Source organism: Lampetra fluviatilis, chromosome 27, assembly GCF_964198595.1.
Source record: "Lampetra fluviatilis chromosome 27, kcLamFluv1.1, whole genome shotgun sequence".
NCBI classification, from domain to species: Eukaryota; Metazoa; Chordata; class Hyperoartia; order Petromyzontiformes; family Petromyzontidae; genus Lampetra; species Lampetra fluviatilis.
Genome location: NC_136301.1, coordinates 5,050,806 through 5,074,195, shown reverse-complemented (window position 1 = coordinate 5,074,195; position 23,390 = coordinate 5,050,806). Strand labels below are relative to the sequence as shown.

Below are 23,390 nucleotides of genomic sequence, written 5' to 3'. Positions count from 1 at the left end.
GTGGCCTATTGAATAATACGGCGGCGGTGGTGGTGGTGGTGGTGGTCGTGGTGGTGGTGGTGGTCGTGGTGGTGGTGGTCGTGGTGGTCGTGGTGGTGGTGGTGGTGGTCGTGGTGGTGGTCGTGGTGGTGGTGGTGGTCGTGGTGGTGGTGGTAGTCGTGGTCGTGGTGGTCGTGGTGGTGGTGGTCTTGGTGGTGGTCGTGGTGGTGGTGGTCGTGGTGGTGGTGATGGTGGTGGTCGTGGTGGTGGCCTACGCTGCACGTGGCTGTCTATAATCCAGCACTGTGGATGCGGCAGCCAGGGTTGGTGGATCATCGCACAGATTCTCGTGAAACTCCCGTGGCCATACCAACCCTGGCGGCTTACCAGGTGAAAGTGGACTAATCTCCATCTGTTCAAGCTGTACGAGACAGAGGCGGGGGGGGGGGTCCCGCTTTCATATCCCCGTACGGTTTTCTCCTGGTCACTCGGATTTCCTCACACATTCGTGGAGTTGGTCAAACGTCCTAATATAGGATGGCAGAGCTTGGGCGATTGTTGGCGCTGGTTAGGGCTGTCACTCGCCCGTGGTTTCCCACGCCTTTGAATCGGTGCGTGTTAAACAATTGGAACTTTTTTTTTACCTTTTCAAGGCTACGCTAAATGACACCCTTCCCAAACAGCGTTAAATGTCTTTCCTTTGATGGCGTAATAGCGCACACCGTAAAAGCGATTTTACTTCAGAAACTGGGAGTCCTAAATGGGTGTGTTCTGTACTGTGTCGTAGCATTTACGGAACGTTAAACCTGTCCCAGACTCTTGCGCAGTAAAGAGGTGAGCACAGTTGCGCTGGTTCCGGGGTTTGTGCCCAAAAAAACACATATGGCAGAGAGAGAGAGACAACAAAAAACGACCTTTCTCCATCCATAGGAATGTGGAATTTCGACAATCCCAAACGCTCGACCCGAATCGCAACCAGCCGCTGCCGCATTCGCTCCTCTAACGGGGGGACAGACGAGGTCCACTCGGCGTCTGAACCAGGACAATTGAGTGGGTAACAACACATGGCTGTTGCCTGATGAAGCTGGTTGTAATTACCGGCGAAACGTCGTGCTCAAAATTGTAAACGTTTACACCATTGGAACCTCCTTTGCCAGTAGCAAAATATGATAATTGGTTTTTTTACCCTTTTATCTGGCAACAAAACTGACACCTTGTATTTTGAATTGCATTCCGACCGCAGGTATTGTGGTCAATGCAAACATGACTCCTTGTAAAAAAAAGGTGTCAGTTTTGTTGCCAGATAAAAGGGTAAAACACCAATTATCATATTTTGCTACTGGCAAAGGAGGTTCCAATGGTGTAAATGTTTATCCCGAGCTCTCATACTCTGATGGTGCATTGTCTTTGAGTTGTACGCCTTTTGGCGTCATCTGGTCCAACACCATGTGAGACTAGGCTCTAAGAAAAGCTGTCTCAGGTGTGGACCAATCAATTTCAAGGACAGTGCATACATTATCAGAGTTGTGTTTTTTGTTTGCATTCTGACCGCAGGTATTGTGGTCAATGCAAACATGACTCCTTGTAAAAAAAGGTGTCAGTTTTGTTGCCAGATAAAAGGGTAAAAAAACAATTATCATATTTTGCTACTGGCAACGGAGGTTCCAATGATTGTAAACGTTGTTGTGGCTTTGCTCTCCAACACAGCGGTACGCTAGTGACGAATAAAACACGCTCTGTTTACGTGACAAACCTTACTAAATTGGCTGTGTCGGGTGGTGGCGAGTTTAACGACACTTTTATACATTAACGCGATTTAACCCGAAACAACCTGTATCGTCAACAACGTCTACAATCACATCTCGAATCTGCTGCTCTGACTCCATGAGAAAGAACAAGAAGTAGCCCTCCCTCCGCACGGGGACCCGTGGTACATTCACCCGTCCGCCCATGCACTTAAATTTGCAATCGATGGACAATCCACAGCCCATACGATGTATATAAATGGATAACACATTAACGGAGAAAGATAATCGTTTACGACGCAGCCTTAGAGGTGAAACAGCACCCCCGCCTATATAATGTGTGTGCGTGTAGAGTGATTAGCGCGCTGCTCAATGAACCCGGCGACACGAGTTCGATCCCCGCTCACGGCCAACACCAGTGACGATTATTTGAACCGGTTCTGGGCCTCCTCTAGGTCGACTCAGCCTCCGATGAGTATCTGGTTCAGTGTGTGAAACATCATCACTAGGGAGACAAAGGCGTTCGGGCGTGGTGCTGGCCACCCACCCCCGCGTGTGTCGTTCCGAACTTCATAGGTGCTCGCTAACAGCGCTTGCCCCAGCAGTCTGTTACAGGCTATACGGGGGAAATCTTCGTGTTTTTTTTTGTCTTTGTATAGAGGGGAGACATCTGTGCGGAAGGACTCATAACAGACACGAATTTCGTGGTCAGCCTTGGTTCAATTTATTCGCCCAATTTTAGAGGATTCGGACACCTTAAAGCCGCGATGTCTACGGTCTACTTCGGGATGCTGCTGACAACGCTGATTCTCTTTTGCGGCACGACAAACGCAGAGACGAACTTGGAGAGGGCGGTGCGGCTCATGGAGGAAGTTCCACTCATTGACGGGTAAGTTACAACCTTGATTTGAAGCTTACGTGACTGCAGGAATCCATACTCGTTTGTTCTTTCGGTAAAGTCACGGAGGTAGAAATGAAACAAATGAATCACGACGTTTCGGACGCAACACGAGCGCCCGTCTTCAGGTGAGAATCGCGACAGCTGCGATGTCTGCTGCGAGCTGTACCTGTGTGTGTGTACCTGTATGTGTGTGTACCTGTGTGTGTGTACCTGTGTGTGTGTACCTGTGTGTGTGTGTACCTGTGTGTGTACCTGTGTGTGTGTACCTGTGTGTGGACCTGTGTGTGTGTGTACCTGTATGTTTGTACCTGTGTGTGTGTGTACCTGTGTGTGTGTGTACCTGTGTGTGTGTACCTGTGTGTGTACCTGTGTGTGTGTGTACCTGTGTGTGTGTACCTGTGTGTGTGTGTGTGTGTACCTGTGTGTGTGTGTGTGTACCTGTGTGTGTGTGTACCTGTGTGTGTACGTCTGCTGCCAGCAGCACGATTTTTCACCTGAAGTCGGGTGCTTGTGTTGCGTCCGAAACGTCGTGATTAATATTATTTATTTCTACCTACGTGACTTTACCGAAAGAACCAAAAGGTAAGTTACAATTTTAGTTTTTTTTTCCTCTAGGTGCAGGCTGATATAAGTGTTACGTCGATACCGCGCTTATTTAGCCACAATTAAAACTAAGAACTAACCTACAAATGCTTTTATTTATTTTACCAGGTAAGGCCCCCACTGAGCTATATCGCTCATTTTCAAAAGCGACCTGGCTATCACAAATTATAGTTCAACGAAAGTGGCTTATCAGGTGGAAGTTCATAGCAGCCAAATACTCTATGCGCGTGACGTTGATTCTAAATGTGGAGGGGGAATACGGGAGGACCCAGGGAAAAAATCCACGCGACCACGGGGAGAGAGAGAGAGACACGCAAACTCCAAATATACAGCAGCAGGCGTCAGGGTCGGGATCGAATTGACGACCTCCTGCACACCAGGCGAGGTAGTTAACATCTCCTAGCCACCGTGATGATGATGATGATGAGAGACACGCTAACTCCAAATATACTGCAGCAGGCATCGTCAGCGTCGTGCTCGATGCGACACTGATGACGGATCGTTGTTGGTATTTTTTGCCCACCAGGCACAACGACCTCCCTTGGCAGATTCGAGCAAAAGTCAAAAACCAGCTGGGACAGATCGACCTCGTCACGATCAACACCACCCACACCAACATCGACAAACTCCGCAGCGGACACGTCGGGGCCCAGGTGTGAGACGGCCACAAACCCTCATTGCGTGAGCGCGCGCGTGTGTGTGTGTACCTATGTGTACCTGTGTGTGTGTGTGTGTACCTGTGTGTGTGCGTACCTGTGTGTGTACCTGTGTATGTGTGTACCTATGTGTGTGTGTACCTGTGTGTGCGTGTGTGTGTGTGTACCTGTGTGTGTGTGTACCTGTGTGTGTACCTGTGTATGTGTGTACCTATGTGTGTGTGTACCTGTGTGTGCGTGTGTGTGTGGGTGTGTACCTGTGTGTGCGTGTGTGTGTGTACATGTGTGTGTGTGTACCTGTGTGTGTGTGTACCTGTGTGTGTGTACCTGTGTGTGTACCTGTGTGTGTGTACCTGTGTTTGTGTGCCTGTGTGTGTGTACCTGTGTGTGTATACCTGTGGTGGGGAGCGGTAGTGTAGCGGTTAGCACGCTGCGCTACGAACCTGGCGACCCGGGTTCGATTCCCGCTCGCGGCAAACACCCAGTGACAATTATCTGAACCGGTCCTGGGCCTCCCCTAGGTCGACTCAGCCTCAAATGAGTACCTAGTGCGATGTGTAAACATCGCGACTGGGGAGACAAAGGCGGCCGGGCGTGGTTGCTGGCCACCCCCCTTTCCCCCCCCGTATGATGTTCAGGCATTCATAGGTGCTACTCGCTAACAGCGGTGGCGCAGTGGTTAGCGCGCTACGCTACGAACCCGGCGACTCGAGTTCAATTCTAGGCCACGGCTAACATCAGTGGGGCGCGAGTGATGTGTGACCCGACCCTAGGCAACCCCATACAGTCCGCCTGGTCTCGCTTACATCCCGTTGATGATTTTCATTTATTAACAGAACGTGTCCCGATGGCCTGAGGCTCCTAGGAATCTGTGTCCGTGTGCGCACGTGTCTGTGCTAGGTCGACTCAGCCTTAAATGGGTACCCGGTGCGCTGTGTAAAACATCGCCACTGGGGAGACGAAGGCGGCCGGGCGTGGTGCTGGCCACCCACCCCCCTCGTGTGCCGTGCAGGCCTTCATAGGTGCTCGCTAACAGCACTTGCCCCAACAGTCTGTTCAGGCTATAAGGGAAAATATGTATATCTGTGTGTGTGGAGCGGGCGGTAGTGTGGTGGTTAGCGCACTGCGCTCTGAACCCGGCGACCCGAGTTCGATTCCCGCTCACGGCCCACGGCCGACACCAGCGACAAATATCTGAACCGGTCCTGGGACCTCCCCTGGGTCGACTCAGCCTCAAATGAGTACCCGGTGCGGTGTGTAAAATATCGCCACTGGGGAGACAAAGGCGGCCGGGCGTGGTGTCGCCACATTTAATACGCACTACAATGACAATAGTTTAAAGCGATTTGAAGCGTGTTTTATATTTTGGGGGGTAGGGAGGTGATGTCATTATGGACAACCCCTATACGATGGGTGGGGATCTTTGTCTTTGTCCGTGCAGTTCTGGGCAGCCTACGTGCCGTGCGACTCCCAGTACAAGGACTCCGTGCAGCAAACGCTGGAGCAGATCGACGTCATCCAGAGAATGTGCCACAAATATCCCGATGCCTTCTCCTTCGCCACCACGGCTCAAGGTGAGCGAGACGCGGCGGATCGCACTCCTGGGAGAGTTCCGTGCCGGGCGCAAAAACGCGTTCAGCGAAAACGTCAGTTTCCCGATGATGATAATTGTTTTTTTTACCCTTCTATCTGGCAGCAAAACTGACACCTTTTTTTTACAAGGAGTCATGGTTGCATAGACCACAATACCTGCAGTCATAATGCAAAAAAAACATAACTCTGATAATGTATGCACTGTCCTTGAAGTTTATTGGTCCACACCCGAGACAGCTTTCCTTAGAGCCTAGTCTCACATGGGTTGGACCAGATGACGCCAAAAGGCGCTTTTTGGCGTCATCTTTTTTTTTGCATTATGACTGCAGGTATTGTGGTCTATGTAAACATGACTCCTTGTAAAAAAAAGGTGTCAGTTTTGTTGCCAGATAGAAGGGTAAAAAAACAATTATCATATTTTTACTGGCAAATGAGGTTCCAATGGTGTAAATGCTTTTCCCGATGATGTTTGGCGAGATACGCTGTAACCACCACCACCACTACTACCGGGCACACCACACGGCGAGATGGCGGGACAAAGCACCGAGGGGGTACTCCGCCGCGTCCCGTATCACTTCGCTTAGCCGCAAGGCTCGAGAAAGTAGTTCGCCGTCGACTGCTCAGAAACCGCGTTATAACGGGGCTGGCTTTCCGCGTTACCGTGAAAGCTTCAAATCAAGAAAGAAACTACGATTTCGCATTCACGCTGGTCCAAGCCAGACAGCCTCGTCAGGAGACAGCGGAGTAGCATCATCGTCGCTGCGATGTCTCCTTCGTATCTGTGGACCGGGGCCGTTGCATCGTCATACGTCGTTACCGCGTCTGGGGAGTTTTTTTAATTTTCCATTTGTGCATCATCAGGTATCAGCATCTGCTGCCGCCACGGTTTGTGCAGTGGGCATGCGCGGTGAGCTTCGTGCAAGATGAAGCCCTGTGATCTTCTGGCCGAAAGGGCACCGTGGTTATTATTTTCCTGATTTTGTTTTCGTCTTCTCGTTGCAGACATCGTTGATGCCCACGCTGATAAGAAAATCGCTTCGCTCATCGGAGTGGAGGGCGGTCACTCCATCGACAGCAGCCTGGCGACTCTGCGCCTCTTCTACAACCTGGGGGTTCGATACATGACCCTGACTCACAGCTGTAACACTCCATGGTGAGTCGCAGTCGAGACCCATCAAGACAACTCGGGGCCCTTTTCTTGCTCAGCTGGCGAGGAGCAGGTCCCATTGAGCTGAGCAGCCGTCCGATGAAGACGGCCGCCAGCTCGGGATGGTTGTCACTGGCTGCAGTCACCCGGTGACGATTACCTGAACCGGTCCTGGGCCTCCCTTAGGTCGACTCAGCTCTCAAATGAGTACCTGGGTGCGGTGTGTAAATATCACATAAAGGCGGCCGGGCGTGGTGTTGGCCTTCTGTGCCTCGCCGGCCTTCATAGGTGCTACTTGCTAACAGCACTTGCCCCAACAGTCTGTTAAAATGACAAGGGGGTATCTTAATTTTATGAGAAAAAAAATTGCCACCTGATGCAGACAATCAATAAAGTTGTCACGTGAACAACTTTATTGATTGGCTGTGTCGAGTGGTGGAGGGTGTACGACACACATTTAACTGGCTGATTTTTGTCTTTGGTGGAGGCGGGGGGGTGAGAGTGGGGCTGTCTCACCTGGTAATTAATCGTGTCGGCGGATTCAGAGCCGGGGAGATAACGAAGTCACAACGAGGTGACGCGATGTCATCTCCCTCACCTGGTATGCAGGAGGTCGTGGGTTCGATCCGGATGCTGATACCTGTCATATATTTGGAGTTTGCGTGTTCTGTCTCTCGCTCTCTCTCACCGTGGTCGCGTGGATTTTTTTTCTGGATCATCCAGTTTTTCCCTCCACATTTAGAATCAACGTCCGTTTAGACAGGGGTGGGGAACCTTTCTGCCAAGGCGCATTTGGATATTTATAACATCATTCGCGGGCCATACAAAATTATCAACTTCAAAATTAGCCTGTTATATTTGGCCAAACATTTAATGAACTCACCCCTAATGCGATGGCTGGAACTGCTTCTCATTGGCGAGGCGTGTGATGTTAGCTGGCTATTGATGATGTTGCTGCTACTCGCAACTGCTTTTGCAGGTTTGCTCCTAGATTTGTTGAATTTCGAGTCCCGCCTGCGGTTGCCTCGGCAGGGCCACACCAAATGATTTCGTGGGCCTCGTACGACCCGCAACCGGACGTTCCCCACGCCTGGTTTAGAGTCCCCGTCTGCTGCTGTAAATGTCCACATGATGATAAGCCACTTTCGTCGAGTTATCGTTTGTGGCCATTTCGCTTCCTAAAAAAATACCTAACAGCTCGGTGGGGTTTACCTTGGTTAAATAAAATCAAAAATTTAGTATCTTTTTTTATTAACCGACTAGAAAAATGTAATCCTGCATAATGCACGGGCATAATATGACATTGAAACCCCCCGCCCACCTCCTACGCATTCCACAAGTAGTACTAATCCCATATCTGCATTTCCCATAAATATGCTAAATTCCTCTTGATATGCTAATTATTTTGTCAAGGCGCTCTTCCCCTTCCAACCCAGCTTAAATATACGCTGCCAAGCGTGGTGGTATTTCATTCATACGCTGTCTCCCCGACAGACCTGGTCTTCACCTGATGACGGCTGCTTTCGTTGTGGCCGAAACGTCGTGAGAATTATTTTATTATGTTTTATTTTTATTATTTTATTATTTCCATTCTACGTGACTTTACCGAAAGAACCAAGAAGACGACTAGAAAATGTTTGCATTCTTGGCGCAGGGTGGACAACTGGCGTGTGGACAGTGGCGAAGATCCGTCACACTCTAACGGACTCTCTCCCTTCGGAAAAGTAAGTTGGCGCACATTCTTAGGTTTTTTCGGTAAAGTCACGTAGGTAAAACATCAAAATTAATAAAAATAAAATAAAATAAAAAATCACGACGTTTCCGAGGCAACACAAGTCTCCGTCATCAGGTGGGACCGTCACAGCCAGATTAGCTGCATCAAGTGAGGCAATGATTCAAGATGTAATCCCTTAAAAGCTTGCTTTTAAGGGGAGACTTGTGTTGCCTCCGAAACGTCGTGATTTTTTATTTTTTATTTTATTTTTATTAATTTTGATGTTTTACATACGTGACTTTACCGAAAAAACCTAAGAATATGAATCCTTGCAGTCACGAAAGCTTCAAATCTAGAATTAAGTTGGTGCACCTCGATGAGCCGACCATCATCTGGCATCGCCTCCACACACCCAGCGTTCCGTCTCCGTGTGAGACGGATCGCTGTGACCCGCTCGTTTTCTTCTTCTTATCGACTTCCTTCGTTAGGGGCCGTCCATAAATGACGTCACGCACCTACGGGGGGGGGGGGTGGTCAGACATTTGTGACGATGTGTGACGAGGGGGGGTGGGGGGGGGTTGAGAAATGTGGCGTCACATCAAAATGCGCAACTTCAAATAAATAGAGACAACACGTTCTACTTCATTAAATAGACTTTTTAATAAATGTTTTCTCCTACAACATCAGAGTGCAGCGCCACATTAAATACGCACTACAATGACAATAGTTTAAAGCGATTTGAAGCGTATTTTATATTTTTTTGGGGGGCGGGGGCATAGCTTTGTGACGTCATATTTGACGGGGGGAGGGGGGGGTCTGACTTTTTGTGACGCCGTTTGACGAAAGGGGGGGGGAGGGGCAAAAATCGTCCAAAATCGCGTGACGTCATTTATGGGCGGCCCCTTACCGGACGCGACCGACCGCGCTGCGTGCGTCGCTGCCGTCCACAGCGGGTGGTGCTGGAGATGAATCGCCTTGGGATGATGGTGGACGCATCCCACGTGTCCCTGAAAGCGACTCGGGACGCCCTCGAAGTTTCCAAGGCCCCCATCATTTTCAGCCACTCCTCGGCCTTCGAGATCTGCAAGCACTACCGCAACCTGCCGGATGACCTCCTGCTCAAAGTGGTGAGAAGCGCTGGCACCAAAAACCTGAATTTACTCAACTCGTCTTCTTGGTTCTTGCGGTAAAGTCACGTGGAAGGGAAATAATAAAAATAAAACGTAAATAATAAATAATAAAACATTATAAAATACAATCTTTTATTGTTTTATTTTTTATTATGTTTTATTTTTATTATTTTATTATTTCCCTGCTACGTGACATAAATAATAAAAATTAAACATAATAAAAACAATATTTCATTAATTATATTTTTCATTGCTTTATTTTTATTATTTCCCTTCTACGTGACATAAATAATACAAATAAAACATAATAAAATACAATATTTTATTATGTTTTATTTTTTATTATGTTTATTTTTATTATTTTATTATTTCCCTTCTACGTGACTTTACCGAATGAACCAAGAAGATGAATCCCTGCAGTCACGAAAGCTTTAAATCGAAATTTACTCAACTCGGTTAATCAACACCCCCCCCCACCCCCCAATGCCACTATAGGCTGACACGACGTCGCATCGCCTGTCGGGCGATTTTTGGCGTCACGGGAGGCCCGCGTCCTCGTTGAAGGACGGTTTCGTCGTAAAGGAAACCAGAAAAGGAAGTTGAATTCGAGTCCGCTCCTTTGGTAACATCTGGTCACCCGTAGCAGGATTCACTCCAAAATAAAACTCCATCGCAGCATGTGTGTGCGTACCTGTGTGTGTGTGTACCTGTGTGTGTGTGTGTACCTGTGTGTGTATGTACCTGTGTGTGTGTGTAAGAGGTGGGGCCTTACCATCAGCCCCACCAAAACTAAGCACCTGCCTGGGTATTTTGTGCCATCGGACACTCCACCCAAACAACTCCCAATTGGTGGTGGGGCAGTTGTGGAGAGGGTGGAGAGTTTCCCATACCTGGGCAGTGTGCTTATGACCGGCTCCAGTTTATCAGCAGAGGTCTCACTCCGAATCAGTCGAGCGGCAATATCTTTTCATCGGTTGCGTAACGCTGTGTGGAAGCTACCTGGTCTGTCGCTCCGCACGAAGCTTCAGGTCTTCTCGGCCACGGTCATTCCCTCCCTTCTCTACGCTTGCGAAACGTGGACCCCCCTAGTGGAGCATCTTCGCCGGTTGGAAACATTTAGGCTGGCCTGCCTACGATCCATCCTGGGTTTAACCAGGCTGGATTGTGTGAGGAGCTCACAAGTCCTTGAAAGATCTGGGCAAAGTCCCATCAGTGAGCTCCTCCGGCAGGCAAGGCTGCGTTGGCTGGGTCATGTAGCCCGCATGCCCAGCCACCGCATGCCTAAACAGCTTTTGTTCGGCCGGATCGAGGGGGCTAAACGGGCGCGGCACGGGCTGGAGAAGAGATGGAGTGATGTGGTACAGGAGGACGTGGAGCTGAGTGGACTTGCCGATGACTGGTACCAGCGGTGTCAAGATCGGCCTCTGTGGAGGAGGCTCGTGAAGGACGCTACTGGGCAGTTGGAGGCAGTCGCCCTCCAACAACAACGGAGGGCGGAGGAGCGACGCTCACAACAACGAGCGGAGCGACGGGTGGCTAAAGCACAGCAAGTTGGTACAGTAGGGGGCACAGGTGGTGCATCAGCCAGTCATCTCGGTCATCTCGGTCAGTCGACCCGTGGCACCTGGGTCTGCCCCGTGACCTCCTGCCAGCGGGCGTTCGACACTTCACGTGGCCTCAAGGTGCACATGGCCTGGCACAAGCGTCGTGGTGACGTCACCGCCACTTAGTGGCGAATGGCGGTTGTTGTTGTGTGTGTACCTGTGTGTGTGTGTACCTGTGTGTGTGTGTGTACCTGTGTGTGTGTACCTGTGTGTGTGTGTGTACCTGTGTGTGTATGTACCTGTGTGTGTGCCTGTGTGTGTGTGTGCCTGTGTGTGTGTGTGTGCCTGTGTGTGTACCTGTGTGTGTGTGCCTGTGTGTGTGCCTGTGTGTGTACCTGTGTGTGTACCTGTGTGTGTGTGTACCTGTGTGTGTGTGTACCTGTGTGTGTATGTACCTGTGTGTGTGCCTGTGTGTGTGTGCCTGTGTGTGTGCCTGTGTGTGTACCTGTGTGTGTACCTGTATGTGTGTACCTGTGTGTGTGTGCACCTGTGTGTGTGTGCCTGTGTGTGTGCCTGTGTGTGTGTGTGCCTGTGTGTGTGTGTACCTGTGTGTGTGTGCCTGTGTGTGTGTGTACCTGTGTGTGTGTGTGTGTACCTGTGTGTGTGCCTGTGTGTGTGTGTGCCTGTGTGTGTGTGTGCCTGTGTGTGTGTGTACCTGTGTGTGTGTGTGCCTGTGTGTGTGTGTACCTGTGTGTGTGTGTACCTGTGTTTGTGTGGGGAGTGGTAGTGTAGCGGTTAGCGCTGAGCTGCGCTATGAACGTGGCGACCCGGGTTCGATTCCCGCTCACGGCCAACACTGGTGACGATGATCTGATACCGGTCATGGGCCTGCCTTAGGTCGACTCAGCCTCGAATAAGTACCTGGTGCGGTGTGTAAACATCGCCACTGGGAGACAGATGCGGTCGGGCGTGGTGCTGGTCACCCACCCAGTCGTGTGCCGTTCGGGCCTTCACAGCACTTGCCCCTACAGTCTGTTAAGGCTATATGGGGGATCCTTGTCTTTGTATGACATCTTGAGCACGTGTGTGCCTAGGGAAGTGTGCGCTTTGTCTAGTGGAATGGGGATTGTTTAGTTTTACTTGTTGTTTGTGTTTGGGTGATCTGTTTTCATCTTTCTTGTACTTATCGTGTTTGTGTATTGTTAATTTGTTGTAACGTTCTTACCCGTCCCGACTGGACGGATTCCTCCAGTATACAACTAATATTCACATGTTGAAGTAATTGAAGCCATGGACCAGGATCAGAACGACAGAATAAAGAGGGGCAACCCGAAGTGATTTTTTTAATTAAAACGGAACTTTCGATTTAAAGCTTTCGTGACTGCAGGGATTCATCTTCTTGGTTCTTTCGGTAAAGTCACGTAGAAGGGAAATAATAAAATAATAAAAATTCAACATAATAAAATAATTCTCACGACGTTTCGGCCACAACGCAAGCAGCCGTCCTCAGGTGAAGAAACGGGTCTGTCGAGAAGACATACATTCAGACTCTGTCTTCCCGACAGACCTGTTCCTTCACCTGAGGACGGCTGCTTGCGTTGTGGCCGAAACGTCGTGAGAATTATTTTGTTTTATTTTTATTATTTTATTATTTCCCTTCTACGTGACTTTATGTTTTATTTTAATTATTTTATTATTTCCCTTCTACGTGACTTTATGTTTTATTTTTATTATTTTATTATTTCCCTTCTACGTGACTTTATGTTTTATTTTTATTATTTTATTATTTCCCTTCTACGTGACTTTATGTTTTATTTTAATTATTTTATTATTTCCCTTCTACGTGACTTTATGTTTTATTTTTATTATTTTATTATTTCCCTTCTACGTGACTTTATGTTTTATTTTAATTATTTTATTATTTCCCTTCTACGTGACTTTATGTTTTATTTTTATTATTTTATTATTTCCCTTCTACGTGACTTTATGTTTTATTTTTATTATTTTATTATTTCCCTTCTACGTGACTTTATGTTTTATTTTTATTATTTTATTATTTCCCTTCTACATGACTTTATGTTTTATTTTTATTATTTTATTATTTCCCTTCTACGTGACTTTATGTTTTATTTTAATTATTTTATTATTTCCCTTCTACGTGACTTTATGTTTTATTTTTATTATTTTATTATTTCCCTTCTACATGACTTTATGTTTTATTTTTATTATTTTATTATTTCCCTTCTACGTGACTTTACCGAAAGAACCAAGAAGAAAAATAACTGAACTTGATCGTGAAAAACAAACACAGCAATGCACCGATAGGAGAAAAAAAAAAGATTTTAATCCGTGTATAATTTTATCTGCGACGCTACAAGGATCATAAACACTGGCATGCAGGAGTTCGAATGTATTTTGAACGTCTTTCGCAATGTAAATAGCCAACCGAGCTAATCGGAGGTCGGGGGAAAAGGCAACAAACGAAGCACAAAAGCAAACATCAGACAATCTGCGGCGTTGCGAAGACAACATCGACCCGAGATGGGTGTCAGAATCAGAGTCTTTATTTAAACTGGAGGAATCCGGTGAGCTATTAAGCTGTTTTTCACGGAATTCCAGTCGGGGCGGGTAAACACGTTACAATAAACAAACAAAATAAAACACACAATCGGAGTGCAAAGTACAAGAAATGTTCAACAAATCACCCAAACAGATTCAAATAAAACTACACCATACCCATCAGACCAGACAAAGTCCACTGAGGTTATTCACTTATTGTTCAAAAGCGACCTGGCCACAAATCGTAGCTCAACAAAGTGGCTCATCGTTGGGAAACTTATAGCAGCAAAAAATAATCTAAATCGTCTCAACGGACGGCGTTCTGGACTATTCCAGGAGAAATTCAGCGCGACGCAAATTTTGTCAGATCGTTACGTGGCCTCACCCAATCGTTCATTCCGAATTGTAATATTGGCTGCGTCAAACCCTACGTGTTAAGTGTAACGTGTTCTTTGCCTTTACGGCTGAAACTGTAAAAAAATACAAACCCCGACATTCAAAAAAGGTCTTTATTTTGTGTCTTTTATTCCAGAAAGAGACGAAAAGTGTGGTGATGGTGAACTTCTTCAATGCCTACGTCACCTGTTCAATGACTGCCACGCTGTCAAACGTCGCAGGTACGTTGACTCATTCTACAGCGAAGGCGTCAATCGTGTTGAGACGTTGCTCACAACCACATTCTGAGTGTGCTTGGAGCGGTGGCGCAACGGTTAGCGCACTGCGCTATGAAACCCGGCGACCAAAGTTTTAATTCCCCGGCCACGCCAAAAGGCCAGCGGCGAGCGATATCTGAGCCAGTCTTAGACACCTCGTCACCATCACCGTTAATGCAGGCTGACAAAGAAACGTATACATTTCGATTTAAAGCTTTCGTGACTGCAGGGATTCATCTTCTTGGTTCTTTCGGTAAAGTCACGTAGAATGGAAATAATAAAATAATAAAAATTGTATTGTTTAATTTTTATTCTGTTTTATTTTTATTATTTTATTATTTCCCTTCTATATATTTATTATAAAAGCCCCGCGTTACGTTTGCCCGTCAGCTAAATTAAGAGAGCTTTCAGAAGGCCTGAATCCAAAAAAGTTATAGAAAGTGGACCCCCGCCCCCCAGATCTGGTGGTAAAAAGTTGATCTAACAGAGATCCAACATTTTTCGACCCCCCGCTTAATAAAATTATGTAATTTTGTAGGCATATATGCCTACACACCCTACATACAATAGACTCAGTAGTATCTACTCACTCTATATATGCCTACACACCCTACATACAATAGACTCAGTAGTATCTACTCACTCTATATATGCCTACACACCCTACATACAATAGACTCAGTAGGATCTACTCACTCTATATATACCTACACACCCTACATACAATAGACTCAGTAGGATCTACTCACTCTATATATGCCTACACACCCTACATACAATAGACTCAGTAGGATCTACTCACTCTATATATACCTACACACCCTACATACAATAGACTCAGTAGTATCTACTCACTCTATATATGCCTACACACCCTACATACAATAGACTCAGTAGGATCTACTCACTCTATATATACCTACACACCCTACATACAATAGACTCAGTAGTATCTACTGACTCTATATATGCCTACACACCCTACATACAATAGACTCAGTAGGATCTACTCACTCTATATATACCTACACACCCTACATACAATAGACTCAGTAGGATCTACTCACTCTATATATGCCTACACACCCTACATACAATAGACTCAGTAGGATCTACTCACTCTATATATGCCTACACACCCTACATACAATAGACTCAGTAGGATCTACTCACTCTATATATACCTACACACCCTACATACAATAGACTCAGTAGTATCTACTCACTCTATATATACCTACACACCCTACATACAATAGACTCAGTAGGATCTACTCACTCTATATATACCTACACACCCTACATACAATAGACTCAGTAGGATCTACTCACTCTATATATACCTAGACACCCTACATACAATAGACTCAGTAGGATCTACTCACTCTATATATACCTACACACCCTACATACAATAGACTCAGTAGGATCTACTCACTCTATATATGCCTACACACCCTACATACAATAGACTCAGTAGTATCTACTCACTCTATATATGCCTACACACCCTACATACAATAGACTCAGTAGGATCTACTCACTCTATATATACCTACACACCCTACATACAATAGACTCAGTAGGATCTACTCACTCTATATATACCTAGACACCCTACATACAATAGACTCAGTAGGATCTACTCACTCTATATATACCTACACACCCTACATACAATAGACTCAGTAGGATCTACTCACTCTATATATACCTACACACCCTACATACAATAGACTCAGTAGGATCTACTCACTCTATATATACCTAGACACCCTACATACAATAGACTCAGTAGGATCTACTCACTCTATATATACCTACACACCCTACATACAATAGACTCAGTAGGATCTACTCACTCTATATATACCTAGACACCCTACATACAATAGACTCAGTAGGATCTACTCACTCTATATATACCTACACACCCTACATACAATAGACTCAGTAGGATCTACTCACTCTATATATACCTACACACCCTACATACAATAGACTCAGTAGGATCTACTCACTCTATATATACCTAGACACCCTACATACAATAGACTCAGTAGGATCTACTCACTCTATATATACCTACACACCCTACATACAATAGACTCAGTAGGATCTACTCACTCTATATATACCTACACACCCTACATACAATAGACTCAGTAGGATCTACTCACTCTATATATACCTAGACACCCTACATACAATAGACTCAGTAGGATCTACTCACTCTATATATACCTACACACCCTACATACAATAGACTCAGTAGTATCTACTCACTCTATATATACCTACACACCCTACATACAATAGTCACGCTGACGAGTGTGCTGCAGTATGTTCAAACCACCGCAACGCGATATGAAACGGCGCGGGGGAAGGGGGGGAGGCTGTCGTCATCCAGCAGTGGATTAACAAAGGGTTCATGTTCTTGGTTCTTTCGGTAAAGTCACGTAGAAGGAAAATAATAACAATAATAACAATAAAACATAATAAAATAGTTCTCACGACGTTTCGGCCACAACGCAAGCAGCCGTCTTCAGGTGGAGAACAGGTCTGTCGAGAAGGCAGTCTGAATGGCATGCATCGCGATTGAACACAATGTGTGTCCCTTGTGTTCGCTCGTAGACCACTTTGACCACATCAAGAAAATCGCTGGCAACGAGTCGGTGGGCTTTGGAGGGGATTACGACGGAGTGCCGAGGTAAGGGGCCGTCCATAAATGACGTCACGCACTGGGGGGGGGGGGAGTCAGATCTGATCTCTCTCTCCGCCCCCGCCCCCCTCTGTTTATTTAAGGCCACCCCACAGAGAGGATCTCCCTCTCTGTACCTGTGTTGCTCTCTCTATGTATCTTGGTGATATCTGTCTGCTTATATGTCTGTCTATAGTTTTCTGCTTAGATTTTTGTTGCTATTTCATTTATACCTGATGATGATTGCTTGTGTTGCAATCGAAACGTCGTATGCTATTATTTAATTTATTATTTTATCTTTATACGTGACTTTACCGAAAGAACCAAAGTGTAATTCCTGCAGTCACGAACGTTCCAAATTTAAGATCTGATCTCTGCACCTAATTGGGTTCAGTGATGACGTCATCCTGCTCTATTTAAGACCGGAAGCAGGTGGATTGCTTCACTATTCTGGGAAATTGCCCAATGATGCTGGTTAATGGAATTACCAGCGAAACGTCGCACTCAGATTGTAAATGTTGTGGATTCATTCTTCAACACACCGGTGGGCTGAAGCAGTGACTATTCGGCGTTTTGTTTACGTGACAAATCCCTTACCGATTGGCCGTGTCGGGTGGTGGAGGGTCACGACGCATTTATACTTACGCGATCGAACCCAAAACCATTTATTACGAATAATATTGGTCGCGAAAGTCTACGTGGTTAAATCTTGATTTGAAGCTTTCGTGACTGCAGGAATCCATACTCGTCGGTTCTTTCGGTAAAGTCACGTAGCTTGCGCTGCGCCCGAAACGTCGCGATTTATTTTATTTTATACCTACGTGACTTTACCGAAAGAACCAAAGATAATCTACGTGGTTAGTCTGCTAAGGCTATACGGGGGATCTTTGGATGTAGAGGAGCGGCGGCGCAATGTTTAGCGCGCTGCGCTACGAACCGGGAGATGCGAGTCCGATTCCCGCTCCCGGCCAACCTCGGCGATGAGTATCTGAACCGGTCGTGGGCCTCCCCTAGGTCGACTCGGTCAGGCGTGGTGTTGGGCCACCCACCACTTTGCCTGGGTGGCACCTCGAATTGGCACGGTTGGCTACGTACGTCAGCAGCCCCCAACCTTTTTGACACCAGGGACCCGTTTCGTGGAAGACAATTTTTTCACGGGGTGGGGGGGGGGGTTTATCATTGGGTCTGTCCCCCTTATTCTTGGCTTTTTCAGTAAAGTCACGTAAAAGGGAAGTAATACAATAATATAAATATATAACAATAAACATTCTCACGACGTTTCGACTGCAACACAAGCAATCATCATCAGGTGTAAAATCCACAGCAAGAACATTTTCTTGGTTATGATTAAACGTCGTGAGAATTTTTATTGTTTAATATTTATATTATTTATTTCCCTTCCACGTGACTTTACCGAAAGAACCAAGAATATGAATCCCTGCAGTCACGAAAGCTTCAAATCAAAACCTTTCCCCTTTTCAAAGAAGCTCTCCAGCGACGTTTGCTTTTTTACTCATTGTGGCTACTGGGGGTTAAAGCTTGTGGGCTCACCAAAACCGTGACTGACACAGAATAACATAATTGGCGGGCCACCCGCGGACTCACCACTCACTTCCTGCTGTGCGGCCCGGTTCCTAACAGGCCACGGACTGGTACCGGTCCGCGGCCCGGGGTTTGGGGATCCCTGACGTACGGTGCCAAACGAAGTTCAACACACATACATGCTGGCCTTCATAAGATGCTCCTCGCTAACAGCACTTTCCCCAACGGTCTGTTAAAGTCTATACGGGGTGGGGTGATCCTTGTCTTTGTCAGGGTGCCCACGGGACTGGAGGACGTTTCCAAATATCCATACCTGGTGGCCGAGCTCCTGAACAGGAACTGGACCGAGGCGGAAGTGAAGTTGGCACTGGGTGGAAATCTGCTGCGAGTCATGAAGGCCGTGGAGAAGGTGGTTACACACACAGCAGCAGCAGCGGCAGCAGCGGCGGCAATCACGGCCCCCTACTGCTCGCACGCCAGGTGCTGAGCCACCGTGGTCCCCTAAGCGAGACCTCAAAGCAATAATAGCCCCCGACTGACAGAGTAATAGTCTTTGATTCTTTCGGTAAAGTCACGTAGATAGAAGAAGAAAAATAATAATAAAAAAGAAAGTGAATACAAATAAAAATAATAAAATCGTTTTATTTTTCATTATTCTATTTTTATTTACTTAATATTTTTTTTATTTTTCTATCTTCGTGACTTTACCGAAAGAACCAAAGAATATGAATTCCTGCAGTCACGAACGTGTCTTAAGCAACGTCTCCGGTGCTCTCCGCTCTGCAGGTGAGGGATTCTCAGAAGAGCAAACTGCCGGACGACAGCCGGATTCCGGAAGAGGAACTGCTTGAAACCGGGTGCAGAACCGACATCGAATTGCGGAGCGAATCGTCGGCGCCCCTCCGAGACGCAGCCCCCCTCCTCTTCCCCGTTTCGCTCGCTCTGTGGTCGCTGTCGCGTCTCGTTCAGTGAGCGAAGGTCGCACGGGCGCGCGCGACCCATGGGCCCTGCGCGAACCGAACCGCTTCTCTGCGCGTGTTTGTCCCCTCCCACCCATCCCGCCGCACCTCCGATTAGCACGGCGCGAAAAAAGTTCGACGCACATTACAATCGTCATCGTCGATATCATCGGCTACACTCGATCCACCGCTGGATAGAGGTCTTCCCAATCCGTCACCACCACCGCGCCTCGCCCCCATCCCGCGGTCTTGCGATGGAGGCAACGATCCATGCCGCTCCTCCTTGCGCCGCGTGCACGATTCCATCGCTCCGTCTCCGCGGTCCGATGTCGCTCGCTCGGCCGCAAGTCTCGTTCGACGGTCGACGAGTGGCCTGCACCCAGCACACGCCGCCACCTGCTCACGACGCTGCGACCCTCAGAAGCTGCACCAGCGGTCCGATTCCATTACTCCGTGGGATGGCATGTCCATCCACCACACAGGTGAAGGCATCTTAACCATCGTCATCGGCCACGCTGCTGGATGGGGGCCTCCCCAAGATGCCACGATCTCTCACGGTCCCGCGGTTCAACAACCCCCTAACCCCCCCCCCAGCACCTACGTCCTCTCAAACGCATTCCATTCCGTCACTACCGCTCCGTCATCCCGTCCTCTCGATGTGTTCTCCCCACGAGTGATTCTCCGTGATTTGATGTCTGTCCCGAGGTGGCACGGGTGGCTCCAAGGGTCTAGGTTCGAGTCCAGGTTTGAGCCACCTGTGAACCTGCCTGGGTCCTTGAGTGCATCGAGTTTGGTGGTCTCAGCCCGGTCACCAATGACGGCACAAGAAAAAAACACCACCACCACGTTAATTCTGCTTATGTATTTAATTTGTCTAAATACCAGCTCTGAGAATTTTAAAAATATATATATCGGGTTCACTTTAAACTGGCTAAAAGAGACAAAGTAAATGTGTTTTTGTTATCTCTACAATAGTTACAAATAAAAGAGGGTGAACATTTGTTTTAAAACATGGGTACTGTAAATTTCGATTTAAAGCTTTCGTGACTGCAGTAATTCATCTTCTTGGTTCTTTCGGTAAAGTCACGTAGAAGGGAAATAATAAAATAATAAAAATAAAACATAATAAAATTATTCTCACGACGTTTCGGCCACAACACAAGCAGTCGCCGAGAGAATAATTGTATTATGTTTTATTTTTATTATTTTATTACTTCCCTTCTACGTGACTTTACCGAAAGAACCAAGAAGATGGGTACTGTATTTACTCTGCATACGTAGACTGCGATGGCGGGAAATTACGAATCTTTAAAACGTAGAATCGGTTAATAAATTCGTAATCGCATGTGTTTTGATCAAAAATAAAAAAGATTTTCAGATGAATGACTCTCGAATCGTTGCGTGTTTTAAGAGGCCGACGAACACAGCACTCGTGACGACACGAGACCTGCCCAGGAGGGCCCGATACGCAAAACGCATCCTCCGTCACCGCGTGCGTCTCAGCCACCACACTCTGATCGGGTCCTAGAGGGGCGATGTTTTTGACCCGGCCAACAAAAACAACTGCGTTTCTCATTTTCCCGCTTGCTACGTTGTGGCCTCTTGCAGTGACAGGAGGAGACTCAGCTGTGTGTGTGTGTGAATCTGTGGGTTTGACGTGCACAGTAGGGGACACAGATGGTGCATCGGCCAGTTATCTCAGTCGGGCGACCCGTGGCACCTTGGTACTGCCCCTTGACCTCCTTGCCAGCAGGCGTTCGACACTTCACGTGTCCTCAACGTGCACATAGCCTGGCACAGGCGGTGCGGTGACGTTACCGGCACTTAGTGGCGAGTGGCGGTTGTTGTTGTTAACGAGCACCACTTTGTGGAAAGTCGTGACAGTCCATAAGTGACTTAAAGCTTTTGTTGACTGCAGGAATTCATATTATTTGGGTCTTTCGGTAAAGCCACGTAGATAGAAAAAATAATATCACGACGTTTCGATCGCAACACAAGCAATCGTCATCAGGTGAAAAAAAATAGACGATTGCTTGTGTTGCGATGGAAACGTCGTGATATTTTTTTTATTCTACCTACGTGGCTTTACCGAAAGACCCAAAGAATATGAAGTCCATAAGTTGTTTTGGGTTAGATCGCATAAATATGAGTGCGTCGTTAAACCCGCCACAACCAATTAGTAATGTTGCGTCACGTAAAACAAAACATGCCAATTCTTGACTAGAACAGCACACACGTGTGCTGGAGAGTAAACCTACAACCATTTACAATTCGAGTTCGCATCCCCCGTCACTGCATGCGTCTTAACCACCACACTGAACGGGTACGAGGGGGGATGTTTGTTTGATCCGGCAAACAACTGCGATTCTAATTCTCCCACTTGCTACATTGTAGCCCCTTGCAGTGACAGGAAGAGACCCCGCTGTGTGTTGTGTGTGAATCTGTGGGTTTGACGCGCATCACTTTGTGAAAAGTCGCGACGGTGGTTGGTCAATGGAGGCAATGGTCACCCACCCACCCCAAGGGAAGGTGGAATTTCCACAACTGGTTCAGGAGCACCAGTGGACGCCTGTGCAAAAAAAGAGCTTCATGGCTCATCGGATTCCTCCAGCAGTATTAATATTTCAATTCTGAGCGAGACGGTTCATTTGGGGAGCTGCGCACGACAAAAAGCATGTAAATTGTCAATCATCCCAGCTTAAATAGACGCTCCAAGCATGGGGTGTGTCATTCAGACTCTGTCTTCTCGACAGACCTGTTCTCCACCTGAGGACGGCTGCTTGCGTTGTGGCCGAAACGTCGTGAGAATGATTGTATTGTTATTATTTAATTATTTACATTCTACGTGACTTTACCGAAAGAACCAAGAAGATGTCAATCACCGGTCAATTTAATCCATGGGCAGTGGTTCTCGGTCGCTTCTTCGCTTGGTTTCATCGAAGGGCAATAATTCGTGGGTTTCTAGGCACCGTACACGTGGTGGGGGGGAAAAAAGTCTTCCCTTTAAGTTGTATTCTTATGCTTAAAGATCTTTCTCAAGGATCTATTTAACAGTAGTAGAACGTCTCGTATCCCGGCCGTCACATATCCGACGCGACCAATTAACCGCCCACACCCAGTGCAGTATTTGGGCATGGAGCACAGCTTGAATTTGCTCTGAAGTGTTCACCGTCCACACACGTACACATTTGTTGTACTTCTTTCGCGCCGTACGTAGCCAACCGTGATAATTGAAGGTGGGGGGGGGGGGGTGAAAGGACAACAAACCAAACACAAAAAGCAGATCTAAAGAAATTCGTTTTCAAGAAGTAAATTAAGTTTTCACACAGACACACGCTGGGCAAGAATTTGAATGCAACTCGGTACGGTTTTCACAAAACAGTCTCTTTACTTTTTGCCAACGTACGAGTGAAGCTGTTGTCAACATTGTCGCCAGAATCGACGAAACGGTCACAATCCAACGCCAACATTCGTAACAGCTTGCGAACGCAACCACATTTTATTTTTCACCCATTTCAAAATCCAACTCGTTTTACAAATGCACGTATTTTTTTTGTTTATGCAACACGCAGAAAAGAACATCGCGATGGCTCGGTCATGGAGAGAGACGTGTCGAAAATGTTTATTTTACCAGGCAGGGTCCACTGAGCTAAAAAAAGCTCTTTTTCAGAAGCGACTTGGCCACAAATGATAGCTCAACGGAGTGTGGGTTATCACGTGGACATTTATTGCAGCCAAATATTCTAAAGGCATGTTTCTGAACGTGGAGGTAAAAACAGGAGGAGCCGGAGGGGGAAAATCCACGCGACCACGGAGAGACACGCAAACTCCAAATATACAGGCAAAGGTGAGGGAGATGACGTCTCGTCATCGTGGCTGTGAGTCCAAGCCGTTCATCTCAATTTTCTGCGATTCAACTCCCACACAACCCGCTCAATTTTAAACTTTTAATCAGCTGCGATGG

At 47.0% G+C, this 23,390-nt stretch overlaps 1 protein-coding gene across 1 annotated transcript; it reads left to right on the top strand.

The window, feature by feature from the left end:
• The first annotated feature begins 2,512 nt into the window (after positions 1-2,512).
• LOC144942530 (dipeptidase 1-like) lies at positions 2,513-20,809 on the top strand. Its single transcript, XM_078869392.1, has 10 exons — positions 2,513-2,613; positions 3,755-3,881; positions 5,326-5,458; positions 6,480-6,630; positions 8,279-8,348; positions 9,289-9,465; positions 14,104-14,188; positions 16,859-16,934; positions 18,741-18,876; positions 19,254-20,809. The coding sequence occupies exons 1-10, from the start codon at positions 2,513-2,515 to the stop codon at positions 19,437-19,439; spliced, it is 1,242 nt and encodes a 413-aa protein (XP_078725518.1). The 3' UTR covers positions 19,440-20,809.
• Positions 20,810-23,390: the final 2,581 nt, after the last annotated feature.

Bases quoted from the DNA above. Each gene is read 5' to 3' on its own strand.
- LOC144942530 (XM_078869392.1), top strand. From the start codon at position 2,513: ATGCTGCTGACAACGCTGATTCTCTTTTGCGGCACGACAAACGCAGAG. The intron at 5,459-6,479 runs GTGAGCGAGACG...TTCTCGTTGCAG, and splicing joins CTTCGCCACCACGGCTCAAG to ACATCGTTGATGCCCACGCT. The intron at 16,935-18,740 runs GTAAGGGGCCGT...TGTCTTTGTCAG, and splicing joins GATTACGACGGAGTGCCGAG to GGTGCCCACGGGACTGGAGG.